The sequence below is a fragment of the Oncorhynchus kisutch genome, linkage group LG19, assembly GCF_002021735.2.
Source record: "Oncorhynchus kisutch isolate 150728-3 linkage group LG19, Okis_V2, whole genome shotgun sequence".
In the NCBI taxonomy this organism is placed as follows: domain Eukaryota; kingdom Metazoa; phylum Chordata; class Actinopteri; order Salmoniformes; family Salmonidae; genus Oncorhynchus; species Oncorhynchus kisutch.
In genome coordinates, this window is record NC_034192.2 from 12,488,137 (window position 1) to 12,506,526 (window position 18,390).

Genomic DNA, 18,390 nt, shown 5'->3' on the forward strand with positions numbered 1-18,390 from the left:
AGTGGAGAGGGTAGTAAGTTTTAAGTTCCTCGGCGTACACTTCACGGACAAACTGAATTGGTCCACCCACACAGACAGCGTTGTGAAGAAGGCGCAGCAGCGCCTCTTGAACCTCAGGAGGCTGAAGAAATTGGGCTTGTCACCAAAAGCACTCACAAACTTCTACAGATGCACAATCGAGAGCATCCTGTTGGGCTGTATCACCGCCTGGTACGGCAACTGCTCCGCCCACAACCGTAAGGCTCTTCAGAGGGTACAACGAATCACCGGGGGCAAACTACCTGCCCTCCAGGACACCTACACCACCCGATTTCACAGGAAGGCCATAAAGATCATCAAGGACAACAACCACCCGGGCCACTGCCTGTTCACCCTGCTATCATCCAGAAGGCGAGGTCAGTACAGGAGCATCAAAGCAGGGACCGAGAGAATGAAAAACAGCTTCTATCTCAAGGCAATCAGACTGTTAAACAGCCACCACTAACATTGAGTGGCTGCTGCCAACATACTGACTCAACTCCAGCCACTTTAATAATGGAAATTGATGTAAAAATATATAACTAGCCACTTTAAACAATGCTACTTAATATAATGTTTTCATACCCTACATTACTCATCTCATATGTATATACTGTACTCTATATCATCTACTGCATCTTGCCATCTTTATGTAATACATGTATCACTAGCCACTTTAAACTATGCCACTTTATGTTTATATACCCTACATTACTCATCTCATATGTATTTACCGCCGTGTCTTTACTATCATTAAATTGAAGACTCTGTTTTTATCAAAGATTCCCGTAATTAGTGTTACTCGATTAAACTGAATAATTATGTAACTGTAATTAACTAGGAAGTCGGGGCACCAAGGAAAGTATTCAGATTACAAAGTTATAATATACCAATATAACCTTTCAGAAATGTTCATATCTGATCAATAGTCTTCTGATTAATGATGTATTTATTTTACCTCACGTTAGTCTCATTCCAAACCTCGTAAATTGTTGGTTATCTGCATGACCCCAGTCTTCACTATGAGTCATCCTTACATCAATTGTCTTAAATCATTTATTTATTACTAACTAAGTAATTAATGGAAATGCATAAACAAACAAACATGGTAAATGTGCTTACATGAAATGATAGGAAAATGAACCGGCATGGCGGCTTCTTAGACAAAGGGGAAATGTCTGTCTGTCTGTCTGTCTGTCTGTCTGTCTGTCTGTCTGTCTGTCTGTCTGTCTGTCTGTCTGTCTGTCTGTCTGTCTGTCTGTCTGTCTCTGTCTCTGTCTCTGTCTCTGTCTCTGTCTCTGTCTCTGTCTCTCTCTCTCTCTCTCTCTCTCTCTCTCTCTCTCTCTCTCTCTCTCTCTCTCTCTCTCTCTCTCTCTCTCTCTCTCTCTCTCTCTCTCTCTCTCTCTCTCTCTCTCTCTCTCTCTCTCTCTCTCTCTCTCTCTCTCTCTCTCTCTCTCTCTCTCTCTCTCTCTCTCTCTCTCTCTCTCTCTCTCTCTCTCTCTCTCTCTCTCTCTCTCTCTCTCTCTCTCTCTCTCTCTCTCTCTCTGCAGACCATAAACATAATAACACTGAGATCAGAGGTGATGTGAAGCTCATTCTAGCTCATATATGAATACGATTTAGATTGTATTTCATTTTGCCTACAGGTCCTAAAAACCTTACACACAGCATTGTATATCCCTCTTCTTACTCTCTCCATCCCCCTCTCTCTTCCCTCTAACGGCTGCATAGCTTTCATGCTAGGGTCAAGATCATCATCTAGCCATTATTCCTCGCTAGTTAGCCCGGGCTGGTTCCCGTAGAGAAGGCGTCCATCTTGTCCTGAGCAGTCAGAGCTAGAGCAGCTGGCCCTGTGAAGACGGGCTGTAATGAGATAGCTCTTTCCAGCATGGCCGTGTCCTTTCCTCGCGGCTCTACGCACACACACACACACCCACACGCTGACTCCGCGGCTCCACGTCTCAGGGCCTAATTGGTTTTGGCTCTTCTGCCCTCTCCATAGAAGGGTACTGGAGAGCCTCGTGTAGGGTGGCCCCGACCAAGACCACAATATGGTCAAAATATAGGAGCTGCCACTACTGCACTGTAGCTCAATAAATAACTTTTTGTTAGGGCAGGAAAAAATGAGTGGATATTGTTCTATTTCTCTGCCCAAGTTCTTTGTCCAGCGTCCTGTGCTTTTGTGGATGAGGATGAAAAAAATACTGTTATACAGGACGCTGAGACTGAGACCCGCTACACTGTGAATTTCCAGTTTCAATGAACGTAGCACTACCATGAGGGTTGTAGTTGGATCAATACAGTCAATATCCTCACCAGTGTTCTAAAGTGGAAGTGTACCAGTCCTTTGTGTATGTTTTCTTTCCTTGCTGAAGCGGGGGATTCTCACTCCACACTGTCAGGGGACAGGGTAGTTAATAAATGATCATAAGAACACATCAATGCCATTCAACCACGCTCTACAGACAGACCGATACTGGAGCTGGGAACAATAGAGAGATGATTTTGGCTTGATGTTCAACACTGAACACGGATGAAAGCTCTCTGCTTGTATCCCTATGACTCATTTGACAGACAACAATGAAGTGCAGAGAAGAAAAGAGGAGAGAATAAAAAAAATACACGCTTCTAGGTCTCCATCCATCCATTGGAGGTTTTGGAGAGATTCTCTGAAAAGTTCCATTATCTAAAAAAAAGAAGAAGAAAAAAAGAGTATATTTTCTAAAAGGTTTTGCAGTTTTAGTTGAATGTATTCTGTCAAAGTTTTACCCCGGTGTGAAAGTGAAATTACAGGCTGTATTCCTTCCTTCCCACGCACGGAACTACAATTAAGGTTTCTCATAGACTGAAAAGGAGGGGACCTTGGAAATATTTTCAGAAATAAAAGAGGAGAGATGAACATTGACGGTGAAGAGTGAAGACCTTATCAAGCTTTTCGAGGATTCATGGAGGACAATGGAGGTGACCTGCGTAGTGGGAGGCACTATGTGTCATGTCACACCACTCTGGGCTCTGTTCTAACAAACCTAACAGAATGGTAAATCTAAGCGCAGGTGGGAGACCTGTAGGTCCAGGGTTTGTGTCAGAAATATTTTAGCTATTTTCACCATCACAATTATCGGCGCACTTGCTGGCGTTGGCGCGAAAGGGATGTGTTTTGATGAATAAACAAGCGGGTGGGTGTGTCGAGGCGTGGCCTCTCACTGGCCAAGCAGAACGTGCTTCATGGCGAAATATGTGATTGCTTCAAGTTGTGTGTTTACGGTCTTTTAAGGATCACCTTGGAATCAAGTCCAATTCCAATGTTAGTCAGTTATAGTTTATTAAATGGCTTACAGAAACTAAATAACACAATGTAGACCAGGTCCTTTTGACCAGGTCCTTTTCCCAGCAGGTCCTTTTGACCAGGACCTGTAGGTGCACTATATTGTGCCATTTGGGACGTTGGCCAAGACTATCCTATTCATCAGAGCAGAAATGGTGGGACACACATGTCCTCGGAAGCTGCAGGGTTGCCAACGTACCTTATTTTCTTCATATGAGCGACTGATTGAAGACGTAAAGATGTCTTTTGATATCTGTCCTACAAAGTGTTCAAAGACTTGTTGTGGCTATTTTTCTACATTCACTTCAGCTGCTCATTGAAAACTGAGTCACAATAGCCCGACAGCAACTGAAATTAGATTTTCTCGGGCCAATAACAGTCCCTAAATGTGTTACTTCACAGAGCGTTGTCACAATGACTTACAGTACTAGAGGGGATGTTGTTGGTAGGCAACCACAGAACACGACGTTTCTAGATAAGAGAGGCACTCCGTCTGAGTTGAGAGGATGAAAGAGACACTAGTCTGTTTGATATCTTGCTTGCATTCCGAGTCAATCTCTCCATGGTGATGACTGATGACTGATGACGGACCAGGGCGAAAAGGAGAGAGAAAGAGAGAAGAGCAACACAACAGGGAAAACATCATCGACGTTGAGCCAAATCTGAAGCATCATGTTTTTGGACGAAGAAAATAGTAAATATCCACAGCATACTTACACATTTGAATAAAACCAAACAAATTCATTCAATGGCCTCTGGATAGAATCAAGCGATAACACAACGTCTGAAGTGGGCTGCATAATAAGTAGGTGCTCGGCATGAGACAAACCATGCCTCCTGAACGACCCCCTATTCCCTAAGTGTGCACTACTCTATAGGGAATGCACCATATAGGGAACAGGGTACCATTTGGGACAGATCCAGAGTGTCCTTTAGATGACTGTGGGGTGTAGGGTGTAGAGACTCAAGCTGAACAGAACAGGAGAACCGGTATCAGATGCAGTCCGCACGATGTAGCATGTGATTGCTGCTACAGGTACGGTTCCTTATTGTCTTCCTTCCCCCTGGATCTGCAATGCACCACCATCTGGGTGTGCATGTGTGTCTGGGTGTGTGTGTGTGAGAGTGAAAACAAGAGAGATGGGTAAAGGAGACGGGAGAAAAGGAGAGAGAAAAAAGAGTAGGGGAATGAGAGATAATGAGAAGATAAAGGAGAGCGGGAGAGGGGCAGAGAGAGGGAAGGGAGGAGAGGGAGGGATAGAGCTAGGAAGTGCGCGAGCAGGAAGGTGCTCTCTCCATCAGCATGAGTTTCTGTCGGAGTCAGAGAGCACATCGATAACACCTGAACACTGGAGGGAAGGAGGGATACACACACACACACACACTGGGGGTCAGTGGAGGGGTCATCCAAGTGTCCAATCTCATGCTGCTGAGAAAGGTTAGATCCTCTGCAGGGTTCGGTGAGGAAGGATCATTAATACGTGCACCGGCCAGTGTGTGTGTGTGTGTCTGCATGAGATATCTCCACGCCTGGTGTGTGTTTTCCATAGATCGTTCTGAAACCTCACTACTGAATTAGGCTCTTCCTCTCGCTGGATTGATTTTCCGCCTGTGACGGTAAGCAGGGGGATCGGGCCTATCGGATCAGCACAGCTCCTCTAAGTTGCATTTGATTGGTATGGATCCCTGGCCCCTGCTGCGGCCATGTCAAGGGCACTGTGGATGGTCCGACTCAATGCCCTCCTAACGGGTGCAGATGAGCACCATACTAAACTACAGCAAGGAATAGAAGTATGCTTCTACTGACGCACACTGACTTAAACTCTCTCGTCGTCCCGTCGCTCACACACACACACACACACACACACACACACACACACACACACACACACACACACACACACACACACACACACACACACACACACACACCTAACTTTATCCAATAACATCCGTAACCTTGCTATGCCAGACATGATGTAGTATAAGAGGCTGTAGCTGAACAACACAAAACAACATACGTCTACAACATTATCTACATCGGTCGCCAGGAGAAAACACATTCACTCCTCTGGTATCATTACTATTAACCTCCTGTTCAACTCCAGAGGGGCAGAAATCGATACCAACACAACATGCTGCTTCTCTGTGTAGTTAGCTTGAAAGCATCCTGTCGAGTAGCCCCGGGCCTGTTGAAGACGAGATACTAGATGTAAACAACATCAACAGCCCTACAGAAATTCATCTTGTGGCCTCTCGGCATCGAAAAACCAGCAGCAGTCAATAGGAAGAAGATTTACTGATCTCTAGTAAGTAGTCTGGTAAAGTGCAGTTTGTCAGGCCTTGCTCTCTGCTCCGTGGCCTTCGACATTCATCTCAGTCAAGTGGGCAGTGACATTTAGCTCTATTAAAGGAGGTTACTGTCTAAAATGGTGGTGAAGTACTATGTTAGCCGTGTGTTTAGTATTCATCAGGGCTAGAATGGCCATAGTAGGACTTGAACCAGCAACCTTGTGTTTATCGGCCCAATAGCTTAAGGATTTCTATTTCTATGAAATCTATGGATTTCACATGACTGAGCATGGGCGCAGCCATGGGTAGGCTTGGGAGGGCATAGGCCCACCCACTTGGGAGCCAGGGCCACACACTGGGGAGCTGGCCCAGCGAATCAGAATTAGTTTTCCCCCACGAAAGGGCTTTATTAAAGAGAGAAATACTCCTCAGTTTCATCAGCTATCTGGGTAGCTGGCCAGATGAAGCTTGGTTACACATTGCCTGAGGTTGTGAGTCCGGTTGGACGTACTGCCATATTCTCTAAAACAACGTTGGAGGTGGCTTATGGTAGAGAAATTAACATTCAGATCTCTGGCAACAGCTCTGTTGGACATTCCTGTAGTCAGCATGCCAATTGCACGCTCCCTCAAAACTTGAGACATCTGTGGCATTGTGTTGTGTGACCAAACTGCTCATTTTAGAGTGGCCTATTATTGTCCCCTGTACAAGGTGCACCTGTGTAATGATCATGCTGTTTAATCAGCTTCTTGACATGCCACACCTGTGAGGTGGATTGATTACCTTGGCAAAGGATAAATGCTTACTAACAGGGATGTAAACACATTAGTGCAGAACATTTTAGAGAAATAAGCTTTTTGTGCATATGGAATATTTCAGGGATCTTTTATTTCAGCTCATGAAACATGGGACCAACACTTTACATGTTACGTTTATATTTTTCTTCAGTATGGCTATGGATGCTACAGTATTTACAATATTTCATTTGTATTCAATCCATGTGGATTTTGCTGAAGCCACTGGAGTGGTAAAGTTTTGTTCAGTGTTTGTGATTGGATGATAATGCCACTGTATGAATACAATTTTGACCTGCTGCACTTACAGTCTTAAAACTGCCTCGTGGACGCAATTCATTTTTGGATCGATCAACACAAATTATGCAAATCACAGGAGTTGAATGGAAACACAACAAATGAGCAGGCGGCGAGATGAATAAATAATACCATAACCAAAAGAAGCAGAAAATACATATTCAAATGAAATGTTATTTAGTGGGAGATGTACCGATCACTTACAGTATGCTCTTCAGGGGCCCGAGAGGAACAAAACAGTCAAATAAGCACACCACTCATAAAAACAAGTTTAAAGCATTTCCTGGAGTCTCAAGTCAAGCTCCAAGTTGTTTACCATCTGCAGCAAGCACAAAGTGTTGTAACTATGTTAGGAGAAGGGGATGGATACCCAATGGCACCTCTAGTTAAATAGCTCAACTACATAATGTACAGTGCATTCGGAAAGTATTCAGACCCCTTAATTTTTTTCTCCATATTTTCTTAAGTTACAGCCTTATTGTAAAATTGATTCAATTAAATATTTTGCTCATCAACTTACACACAACACCCCATAATGACAAAGCAAAAACATTTCATTTTATTATTCAGACCCTTTGCTATGAGACTTGAAATTGAGCTCAGATGCATCATGTTTCCATTGATAATCCTTGAGATGCTTCTACAACTTGATTGGAGTCCACCTGTGGTCAATTCAATTGATTTCTCATGATTTGGTAAGTCACACACCTGTCTATATAAAGTCCCACAGTTGACAGTGCATGTCAGAGCAAAAAACCAAGATCTGAGGTCAAAGGAATTGTCCGTAGAGCTCCGAGACGGGATTGTGTCAAGGCACAGATCTGGGGAAGGGTACCGAACACTTTGTGCAGCATTGAAGGTCCCCAAGAACACAATGGCCTCCATCATTCTTAAATTGAAGTAGTTTGGAACCGCCAAGACTCTTCCTAGAGCTGGCGCCTGGCCAAACTGAGCAATCGGGGGAGAAGGGCCTTGGTCAGGGAAGTGACCAAGAACCCGATGGAGTCTCAAGTCAAGCTCCAAGTTGTTTACCATCTGCAGCAAGCACAAAGTGTTGTAACTATGTTAGGAGAAGGGGATGGATACCCAATGGCACCTCTAGTTAAATAGCTCAACTACATAATGTACAGTGCATTCGGAAAGTATTCAGACCCCTTAATTTTTTTCCATATTTTCTTACGTTACAGCCTTACAACCGCCAAGACTCTTCCTAGAGCTGGCGCCTGGCCAACCTGAGCAATCGGGGGAGAAGGGCCTTGGTCAGGGAAGTGACCAAGAACCCGATGGTCACTATGACAGAGCTCCAGAGTTCCTCTGTGGAGATGGGAGAACCATCCAGAAGGACAACCATCTCTGCAGCACTCCACCTATCAGGCCTTTATGGTAGAGTGGCCAGACAGAAACCACTCCTCAGTAAAAAGCACATGACAGCCCACATGGAGTTTGCCAAAATGCCTCTCAGACCATGATGAACAAGATTCTCTGGTCTGATGAAATCAAGATTGAACACTTTTGACTGAATGCCAACCGTTACGTCTGGAGGAAACCTGGCACCATCTCTACGGTGAAGCATGGCGGTGGCAGCATCATACTGTGGGGATGTTTTTCAGCGGCAGGGATTGAGAGATTAACAGCAAAGTACAGAGAGATCCTTGATGAAAACCTGCTCCAGAGCACTCAGGACCTCAGACTGAGGCGAAGGTTCACCTTTCAACAGGACAATGACCCTAAGCACACAGCCAAGACAACGCAGGAGTGGCTTCAGGACAAGTCTCTGAAGGTCCTTGAGTGGCACAGCCAGAGCCCGGACTTAAATCTCTGGAGAGACCAAAAAAAATAACTGTGTAGTGACGCTCCACATCCAACCTGACAGAGCTTGAGAGGATCTGCAGAGAAGAACGGGAGAAACTCCCCAAATACAGGTGTTCCAAGCTTGTAGCGTCATACCCAAGAACACTTAAAGCTGTAATTGCTGCCAAAGGTGCTTCAGCAAAAATGTCTAAACCAGTTTTTCTTTGTCATTATGGGGTATTGTGATGCCATTATGGGGTATTGTGATGTCATTATGGGGTATTGTGATGCCATTATGGGGTATTGTGTGTAGATTGATGCGGGGGGGTAAAAACTATTGAATCCATTTCAGAATAAGGCTGTAACGTAACAAACTGGAAAATGTCAAGCGGCCTGAATACTTTCCGAATGCCCTGTATAGAATATTATGCACACATAATAAGGCACAAAATAGATTAATGTAGCATGGCCATTAGCAGGAAAAGGAAGCAGGATAAGTTAAGATAATTAGCAGAGAAATATGAAGAGAGTATTAGTAGTATTAACTATTTCAGTGAGAGCCAGTAACCCTACGCACTCTGTGGGAGGACTGCTCTCAGAGAGGATGGATCATGGCTCATGGAGGACACTAGGGGGGAAACAAAACGGGGCAAAACGTCAATCATTTCACTAACTACTTCATGAACTACCCTGTAGTCAAAGCTTAATGAATGTTCAAGATGTCCTCTGATAAGGAGTGGGGAGAGAGCAAAAGGAGGCATACGGTGGCTTTTGATGAGCGAGTGGTGTGTGGCTCAAAGTTGATGCTGATGTTGTGGATATGGCTGAGAAGTGTGTGTGTGTGTGTGTGTGTGTGTGTGTGTGTGTGTGTGTGTGTGTGTGTGTGTGTGTGTGTGTGTGTGTGTGTGTGTGTGTGTGTGCGTGTGTGCGTGTGTGCGTGTGTGCGTGCGTCCGTACTCTACTTACCATTAAAGTTGACAGCTCTGATATGGCTGAGTAGTTCCTTGCCATCGATGTTGGCCATCTTTGGGCACAGGCCTGGGTATCCATAGCAGAGTTCCCGGTGCATCCGGTGCAGGGCATGGGCCATAGCATACACGGCATCCATCACAAACTGCACCTTCCCCTCCTGCTCGTAGCTCGAGTCCCGACCAACCTTCTCCAGACCTGGGAGAGAGGAGAGAGACAGATGGACGGTTAGCTACACTGTGGGTGGAAACATCCAAGTGTCTATTTGGCAAAGATGCTAAATGTATAACATTACATTATAATAGCATTTGTGAGAAAAAAAAAACACTGACCTTGGTCACACTGCTTTCACACAAACATCTGTCACATGTTGTTTGATTTAGTTGAGCGCACACACAGTGACACACACACACACACACACACACAAGCACACACGCGCACACACACACACGGAAAACTCGCTTTCTTTCTAATGCAGTCGAATATGTGCTTATGTAACTGATAGCATCATTAGCATAATTAGCTCATAAAGAGGCGAAAAGCACAAACTCCTTGATGCATAAACATGAACATCTCTAATTTCTTAGGATGCCTTTCCACCATTTTCATCAACGTTATTAAAGTGGAACTGCAAAAGAAAATGGAAAAAAGGGTGGATTTTCAGAAGCAAACTAATTTGTATTGAATTCTTTCAGCTTTTAACTCAGCGTTTTACGCAGTACAAGCCCTCGGGCAAAAAAAGCTCAACATTTGTAAATAAAAAAACTTGCCCAGGCGAATTAACAAGAGTCTTCAATCAATACGCGTGTCTGTGTGGAATTAATAGGCTCAGGAGAAGGAAATCCATTTCAGTTTTATAACGGCATCCACACAGCAGGCAAGTCTCACGTGAAGGTGATGCATTAGCAGGAGCAGGACACACACAAAACACACACACACACACACACACACACACACACACACACACACACACACACACACACACACACACACACACACACACACACACACACACACCTGGTTATTCCCTATGAAGGATACAGTCCAAATTACAGTAACAGGGGACGGAGGCTGACTTCACAAGAGACCAAACAACTAAGAAGGACATTTTGGGCCCACTGGAGCCATCATAGAAGTCAGTCCCAATAGTTAAAAGCCACTCAAATCGACAGGACTCAAATCCGAAGTACTGCTTCCCCCACGGTCCGGAGCCATCCACTCCACTCCTAGGTAATCCCACCAGGTATAGGCACTGACTGTAGAGGAACTGACTCAGTTTATCCCAAATAGGATCTGTGAGCTTATCCTATCGGAAAGAGCTCCCAGTGCCTTAGAGCTTATAACATGAATAAAGAAGTCCTCTGACATAACCCAAGCCAGTAAAGAAACACTGGGGACAGGCGCTGAGCCATCAGACTCAATCTGAATTCCATCCTGGCTTTGGCTTGACACGCTGGAGCGATAGCTACTGTATCGCTACTAAGCCCCAGACACACTGTCCCGCTGGTATAACGGATTTTGGAGCCAGGCGCAGGAATACACAATAGGGGTGTTTAATACACCCAAAACAAACATGTGTACAAAAACACTGGGCTGTGCCCAAACAAAGGAGCGAGGGTAAACCTCGCTGAACGACACGGGCCAATACGCAGGATAACAGCTGCACCAACGTATAGGTACTCACACCACCAACGGACATGGGAACAATGACCGACAAAGACAGAGGGAACAGAGGGCACATATACAGTTGAAGTCGGAAGTCTAACATACACCTTAGCCAAATGCATTTTAACTCAGTTTTCTTCACAATTCCTGACATTTAATCCGAGTAGAAACTCCTTGTCTTCAGTCTGTTAGGATCACCACGTTATTTTAAGAATGTGAAACGTCAGAATAATAGTAGAGAAGGATTTATTTCAGGTTTTATTTCATCACATTCTTCACATTCCCAGTGGGTTAGAAGTTTACATAAACTCAATTAGTATTTGGTAGCATTGCCTTTAAATTGTTTAACTTGGGTCAAACGTTTCGAGTAGCCTTCCACAAGCTTCCCACAATAAGTTTGGTGAATTTTGGCCTATTCCTCCTGACAGAGCTGGTGTAACTGAGACAGGTTTGTAGGCCTCCTTGCTCGCACACGTTTTTTTAGTTCTGCCCACAAATTTTCTATGGGATTGAGGTCAGGGCTTTGTGATGGCCACTCTAATACCTTGACTTTGTTGTCCTTAAGCCATTTTGCACACAACTTTGGAAGTATGCTTAGGGATAATGTCCATTTGGAAGATCAATTTGCCACCAAGCTTTAACTTCTTGAGATGTTGCTTCAATATATCCACATAATTTTCCTACCTCATGATGTGGAGGGACTAGTGAAGTGCACTAGTCCCTCCTGCAGCAAAGCACCCCCACAACATGATGCTGCCACCACCACAACATGATGCTGCCACCCCCGTGCTTCATTGTTGGGATGGTGTTCTTCGGCTTGCAAGCCACCCCCTTTTTCCTCCAAACATAACAATGGTCATTACGGCAAAAAGGTTATATTTTTGTTTCATCAGACCAGAAGACATTTCTCCAAAAAGTACGATTTTTGTCCCCATGTGCAGTTGCAAACAGTAGCCTGACTTTTCTATGGCAGTTTTGGAGCAGTGGCTTCTTCCTTGCTTAGCGGCCTTTCAGGTAACTTTACAATGTCCTTTGCTGTTGTTCTGGGATTGATTTGCACTTTTTGCCACAAAAGTACGTTCATCTCTAGGAGACAGAACGCGTCTCCTTCCTGAGTGGTATAATGGCTGTGTGGTCCCATGGTGTTCATACTTGTGTACTATTGTTTGTACAGATGAATGTGGTACCTTCAGGTGTTTGGAAATTGCTCCCAAGGATGAACCAGACTTGTGGAGGTCTACAATTGTTTTTCTGAGGTCTTGGCTGATTTCTTTAGATTTTCCCATGATGTCAAGCAAAGAGGCACTGGGTTTGAAGGTAGGCTTTGAAATGCATCCACAGGTACACCTACAATTGACTCAAATGTTGTCAATTAGCCTATCAGAAGCTTCTAAAGCCATGACATCATTTTCTGGAATATTCCAAGCTGTTTAAAGGCACAGTCAACTTAGTGTATGTAAACTTTTGACCCACTGGAAATGTTATACAGTGAATTATAAGTGAAATTATCTGTCTGTAAACAGTTTTCGGAAAAATGACTTGTGTCATGCACAAAGTAGATGTCCTAACCGACTTGCCAAAACTATAGTTTGTTAACAAGATTTTTGTGGAGTGGTTGAAAAACTAGTTCTAATGATTCCAACCTAAGTGTATGTAAACTTCCGACTTCAACTGTATAACATACTAATCAGGGTGAAATGGGAACCAGGTGTGTGAAGACAGTCCTGGGGGTTGATGATAATGAATCCCGTTCAGTGAAGCCTAGAAAGCCGGTGACGTAAACCTCCTGAACTGGTGAACAGAATGAGCATCAGTACCAGGGGTATCTGTGACACACACAGCATAAACCCTACAGTCTCACACACACAAACATACACACACACACACACACACACACACACACACACACACACACACACACACACACACACACACACACACACACACACACACACACACACACACACACACACACAGCAGGCTTACGGTCCAGCCAACCATATAGCCAATCCCCCTGTTGAGCTGCTCAAAAAGAAAATGGATTCCATCTCATCTCAGTCCCCAGAGAAGACTACACAGGGTGCATCCTATTCCCTATATAATGTACCCATAGGGCTCTGGTCAAAAGTAGTGCACTATATAGGGAATAGGGTGCCGTTTCTGGCGCAGGCATGGAGGACTAGATACCCTCTGCATTCCCTCTACTGACTTACAGGGGAGGGTTGGTGGAGCTACTGCCGTTACAGAAAACAATGCTGTTACATTTCCTTCGATTGCATCATTACAGTTTAATCCCCCCCCTAGCTGACTGGCTGGCAAGGTGAGGTACAGCAGTTGTCATGTTTACTGTCTGTCTGTCCCTGTCTGTCCCTGTCTGACACACAGGAGATCCAACCCTGGGGCGGCAGGTAGCCTACTGGTTAAAGCGTTGGGCCCGTAACTGAAAGATTGCTGGATCGAATCCCTGCGCTGACAAAGTAAAAATCTGCCGTTAACCCCTGTTCCCCGGTAGGCTGTCATTGTAAATAAGAATTTGTTCTTAACTGTCTTGCCTAGTTTAATAAAGGTTCAATTATAAAATACACATATACACACTCTCGCTCACAAATACTGCAGCCATTCCATCACTGTCAGTTCAGACAATGCCAGCCCTGCTATATTTAATTAGCCCGTTCTGCTATGCTTTAATAATCTGGAAGAACACAGGCGGAAGGCAGGGAGAATTTACATAGCTCATTGTGACTGTATAATAATAAGCCTGGCTGTAGAGGCAGATATTTGTTCTCTTACAAACTAGCACACACACACACACAAAGAAATGTACACACATAAACAGCATGCTAGCAGTTACCATATACTTCCAGTCATTGTGCTAAGGCTAGTGGGTTGAGTAGGCTGTGCCGTGGCGGAGATCTGTGTGGGCTATACTCGGCCTTGTCTCAGGATGGTAAGTCGGTGGTTGAAGTATCCCTCTAGTGGTGTGGGGGCTGTGCTTTGGCAAAGTGGGTGGGGTTATATCCTGCCTGTCCGGGGGAATCGTCGGAATCGTGTCTCCTAACCCCTCCTGTCTCAGCCTCCAGTATTTATGATGCAGTAGTTTATGTGTCGGGGGGCTATATCTGGAGTATTTCTCCTGTCTTGTGTAAATTTAAGTATGCTGTCTCGAATTCTCTTTCTCTCGTTCTCTCTTTTTCTTTCTTTCTTTCTTTCTTTCTTTCTTTCTTTCTCTCTCTCAGAGGACCTGAGCCCTAGGACCATGCCTCTAGACTACCTGGCCTGATGATTCATTGCTGTCCCCAGGGTACCTGGCCGCAATGCTGCTCCAGTTTCAACTGTTCTGCCTGCGGCTATGGAGCCCTGACCTGTTTAGCGGACGGGCTACGAGTCCCAGACCTGCTGTTTCAACTCTCTAGAGACAGCAGGAGCGGTAGAGATACTCTGAATGATCGGCTATGAAAAGCCAATGGACATTTACTCCTGAGGTGCTGACTTGCTGCACCCTCGACAACCACTGTGATTATTATTATTTGACCATGCTGGTCATCTATGAACATCTTGGCCATGTTGTGTTATAGTCCCCACCCGGCACAGCCAGAAGAGGACTGGCCACCCCTCATAGCCTGGTTCCACTCTAGGTTTCTTCCTAGGTTCTGAGAGGTTTTTCCTAGGTTCTGGCCTTTCTATGGAGTTTTTCCTAGCCACCGTGCTTCTACACCTGCATTGCTTGCTGTTTGGGGTTTTAGGCTGGGTTTCTGTACAGCCCTGTGACATCAGCTGATGTAAGAAGGGCTTTATAAATACATTTTATTGATATAAATACGTTTGATTGAGTTCGCAAATGTGCTAACACTAGTTAGCCACTTCCTTCAAACTACAGGCAGAGACTTAACAATGGTAACCACAAGTTTATCTGACTCTCATTGCCAAAATTAAGTATACGTTTAACTCTGCAAAGCCGTGGCTATCCCACCACCCAGCAGGGTCTCATACCTGCAGTGCTCTGAGATGCGGGTTCATTTAGAAAAGACATATCCAAACAATCTACCTGGTCTGTCATCAGCAACCAATCAAATGTGACGTCTTTATAAGTGAAGCAGCTTAACCAATGCAATGCTGTCACCAGCACTCTTCACTGCCAAAGCAACCATCAGGACCACAAAGCAAACGGTACAGGGCCCAAATTCATAAAATAGACGTCTCGGAGTATGAGTGCTGATCTAGGATCAGTGCCGCCTTTTAGATCATAATGAATATGATTACATGGACAGGGAGGATGTTATCCTAGATCAGCAGGACTCATACTCTGAGACGCTTCACCTTCCAGGTCTCAGAGAAGGAGATTACAGGTTACCTCACCTTTATTAACATCATGCATTGAAAAACACCAATCCCCAACACTCACAAATATCAGGACATAAACAACCCCCCCACACACACATATCAGGACATAAACAACCCCCACACTCACAAATATCAGGACATAAACAACCCCCACACACACACATATCAGGACATAAACAACCCCCACACTCACAAATATCAGGACATAAACAACCCCCACACACACACATATCAGGACATAAACAACCCCCACACTCACAAATATCAGGACATAAACAACCCCCACACACACACATATCAGGACATAAACAACCCCCACACTCACAAATATCAGGACATAAACAACCCCCACACACACACATATCAGGACATAAACAACCCCCACACACACAAATATCAGGACATAAACAACCCCCACACACACACATATCAGGACATAAACAACCCCCACACTCACAAATATCAGGACATAAACAACCCCCCCACACACACATATCAGGACATAAACAACCCCCCCACACACACATATCAGGACATAAACAACCCCCACACTCACAAATATCAGGACATAAACAACCCCCACACACACACATATCAGGACATAAACAACCCCCACACTCACAAATATCAGGACATAAACAACCCCCACACACACATATATCAGGACATAAACAACCCCCACACTCACAAATATCAGGACATAAACAACCCCCCCACATACACACAAATATCAGGACATAAACAACCCCTCCACACACACATATCAGGACATAAACAACCCCCACACACACAAATATCAGGACATAAACAACCCCCACACACACACATATCAGAACATAAACAACCCCCACACACACACATATCGGGACATAAACAACCCCCACACTCACAAATATCAGGACATAAACAACCCCCACACACACACATATCAGGACATAAACAACCCCCACACTCACAAATATCAGGATATAAACAACCCCCACACTCACAAATATCAGGACATAAACAACCCCCACACACACACATATCAGGACATAAACAACCCCCCCCAACACACACAAATATCAGGACATAAACAACCCCCACACACACAAATATCAGGACATAAACAACCCCCACACACACAAATATCAGGACATAAACAACCCCCACACACACAAATATCAGGACATAAACAACCCCCCCACACACAAATATCAGGATATAAACAACCCCCACACACAAATATCAGGACATAAACAACCCCCACACACACAAATATCAGGACATAAACAACCCCCACACACACAAATATCAGGACATAAACAACCCCCCCACACACAAATATCAGGACATAAACAACCCCCACACACAAATATCAGGACATAAACAACCCCCCCCCCCCACACACAAATATCAGAACATAAACAACCCCCCCCACACACAAATATCAGGACATAAACAACCCCCACACACACAAATATCAGGACATAAACAACCCCCACACACACAAATATCAGGACATAAACAACCCCCACACACACAAATATCAGGACATAAACAACCCCCACACACAAATATCAGGACATAAACAACCCCCACACACAAATATCAGGACATAAACAACCCCCACACACACATATCAGGACATAAACAACCCACACTCACAAATATCAGGACATAAACAACCCCCCCACACACATATCAGGACATAAACAGACTCGACAGCCTTGGTTTCTCAAATGATTGCCTCGCCTGGTTCACCAACTACTTCTCTGATAGAGTTCAGTGTGTCAAATCGGAGGGTCTGCTGTCCGGACCTCTGGCAGTCTCTATGGGGGTGCCACAGGGTTCAATTCTTGGACCGACTCTCTTCTCTGTATACATCAATGAGGTCGCTCTTGCTGCTGGTGAGTCCCTGATCCACCTCTACGCAGACGACACCATTCTGTATACTTCCGGCCCTTCTTTGGACACTGTGTTAACAACCCTCCAGGCAAGCTTCAATGCCATACAACTCTCCTTCCGTGGCCTCCAATTGCTCTTAAATACAAGTAAAACTAAATGCATGCTCTTCAACCGATCGCTACCTGCACCTACCCGCCTATCCAACATCACTACTCTGGACGGCTCTGACTTAGAATACGTGGACAACTACAAATACTTAGGTGTCTGGTTAGATTGTAAACTCTCCTTCCAGACCCATATCAAACATCTCCAATCCAAAGTTAAATCTAGAATTGGCTTCCTATTTCGCAACAAAGCATCCTTCACTCATGCTGCCAAACATACCCTTGTAAAACTGACCATCCTACCAATCCTCGACTTTGGCGATGTCATTTACAAAATAGCCTCCAATACCCTACTCAACAAATTGGATGCAGTCTATCACAGTGCAATCCGTTTTATCACCAAAGCCCCATATACTACCCACCATTGCGACCTGTACGCTCTCGTTGGCTGGCCCTCGCTTCATACTCGTCGCCAAACCCACTGGCTCCATGTCATCTACAAGACCCTGCTAGGTAAAGTCCCCCCTTATCTCAGCTCGCTGGTCACCATAGCATCTCCCACCTGTAGCACACGCTCCAGCAGGTATATCTCTCTAGTCACCCCCAAAACCAATTCTTTCTTTGGCCGCCTCTCCTTCCAGTTCTCTGCTGCCAATGACTGGAACGAACTACAAAAATCTCTGAAACTGGAAACACTTATCTCCCTCACTAGCTTTAAGCACCAACTGTCAGAGCAGCTCACAGATTACTGCACCTGTACATAGCCCACCTATAATTTAGCCCAAACAACTACCTCTTTCCCAACTGTATTTAATTTTAATTTATTTATTTATTTTGCTCCTTTGCACCCCATTATTTTTTATTTCTACTTTGCACATTCTTCCATTGCAAAACTACCATTCCAGTA

The 18,390-nt window shown here is 44.7% G+C and overlaps 1 protein-coding gene across 4 annotated transcripts in view; it reads right to left on the minus strand.

The window, feature by feature from the left end:
• LOC109864619 (metabotropic glutamate receptor 8-like) overlaps nt 1–18,390 on the minus strand; it is a 286,618-nt gene that overhangs the window by 47,049 nt on the left and 221,179 nt on the right. For 2 of the 4 annotated variants that reach the window (XM_031797948.1, XM_031797949.1), the window contains exons 7-8: nt 9,484–9,684; nt 9,095–9,145 (exon numbers count right to left, since the gene is read on the minus strand). In XM_031797948.1, the coding sequence (XP_031653808.1) occupies nt 9,095–9,145; nt 9,484–9,684 (252 nt within the window). The remainder of the gene's footprint in view (nt 1–9,094; nt 9,146–9,483; nt 9,685–18,390) is intronic. The other 2 variants (XM_031797951.1, XM_031797950.1) reach the window with 1 other exon arrangement.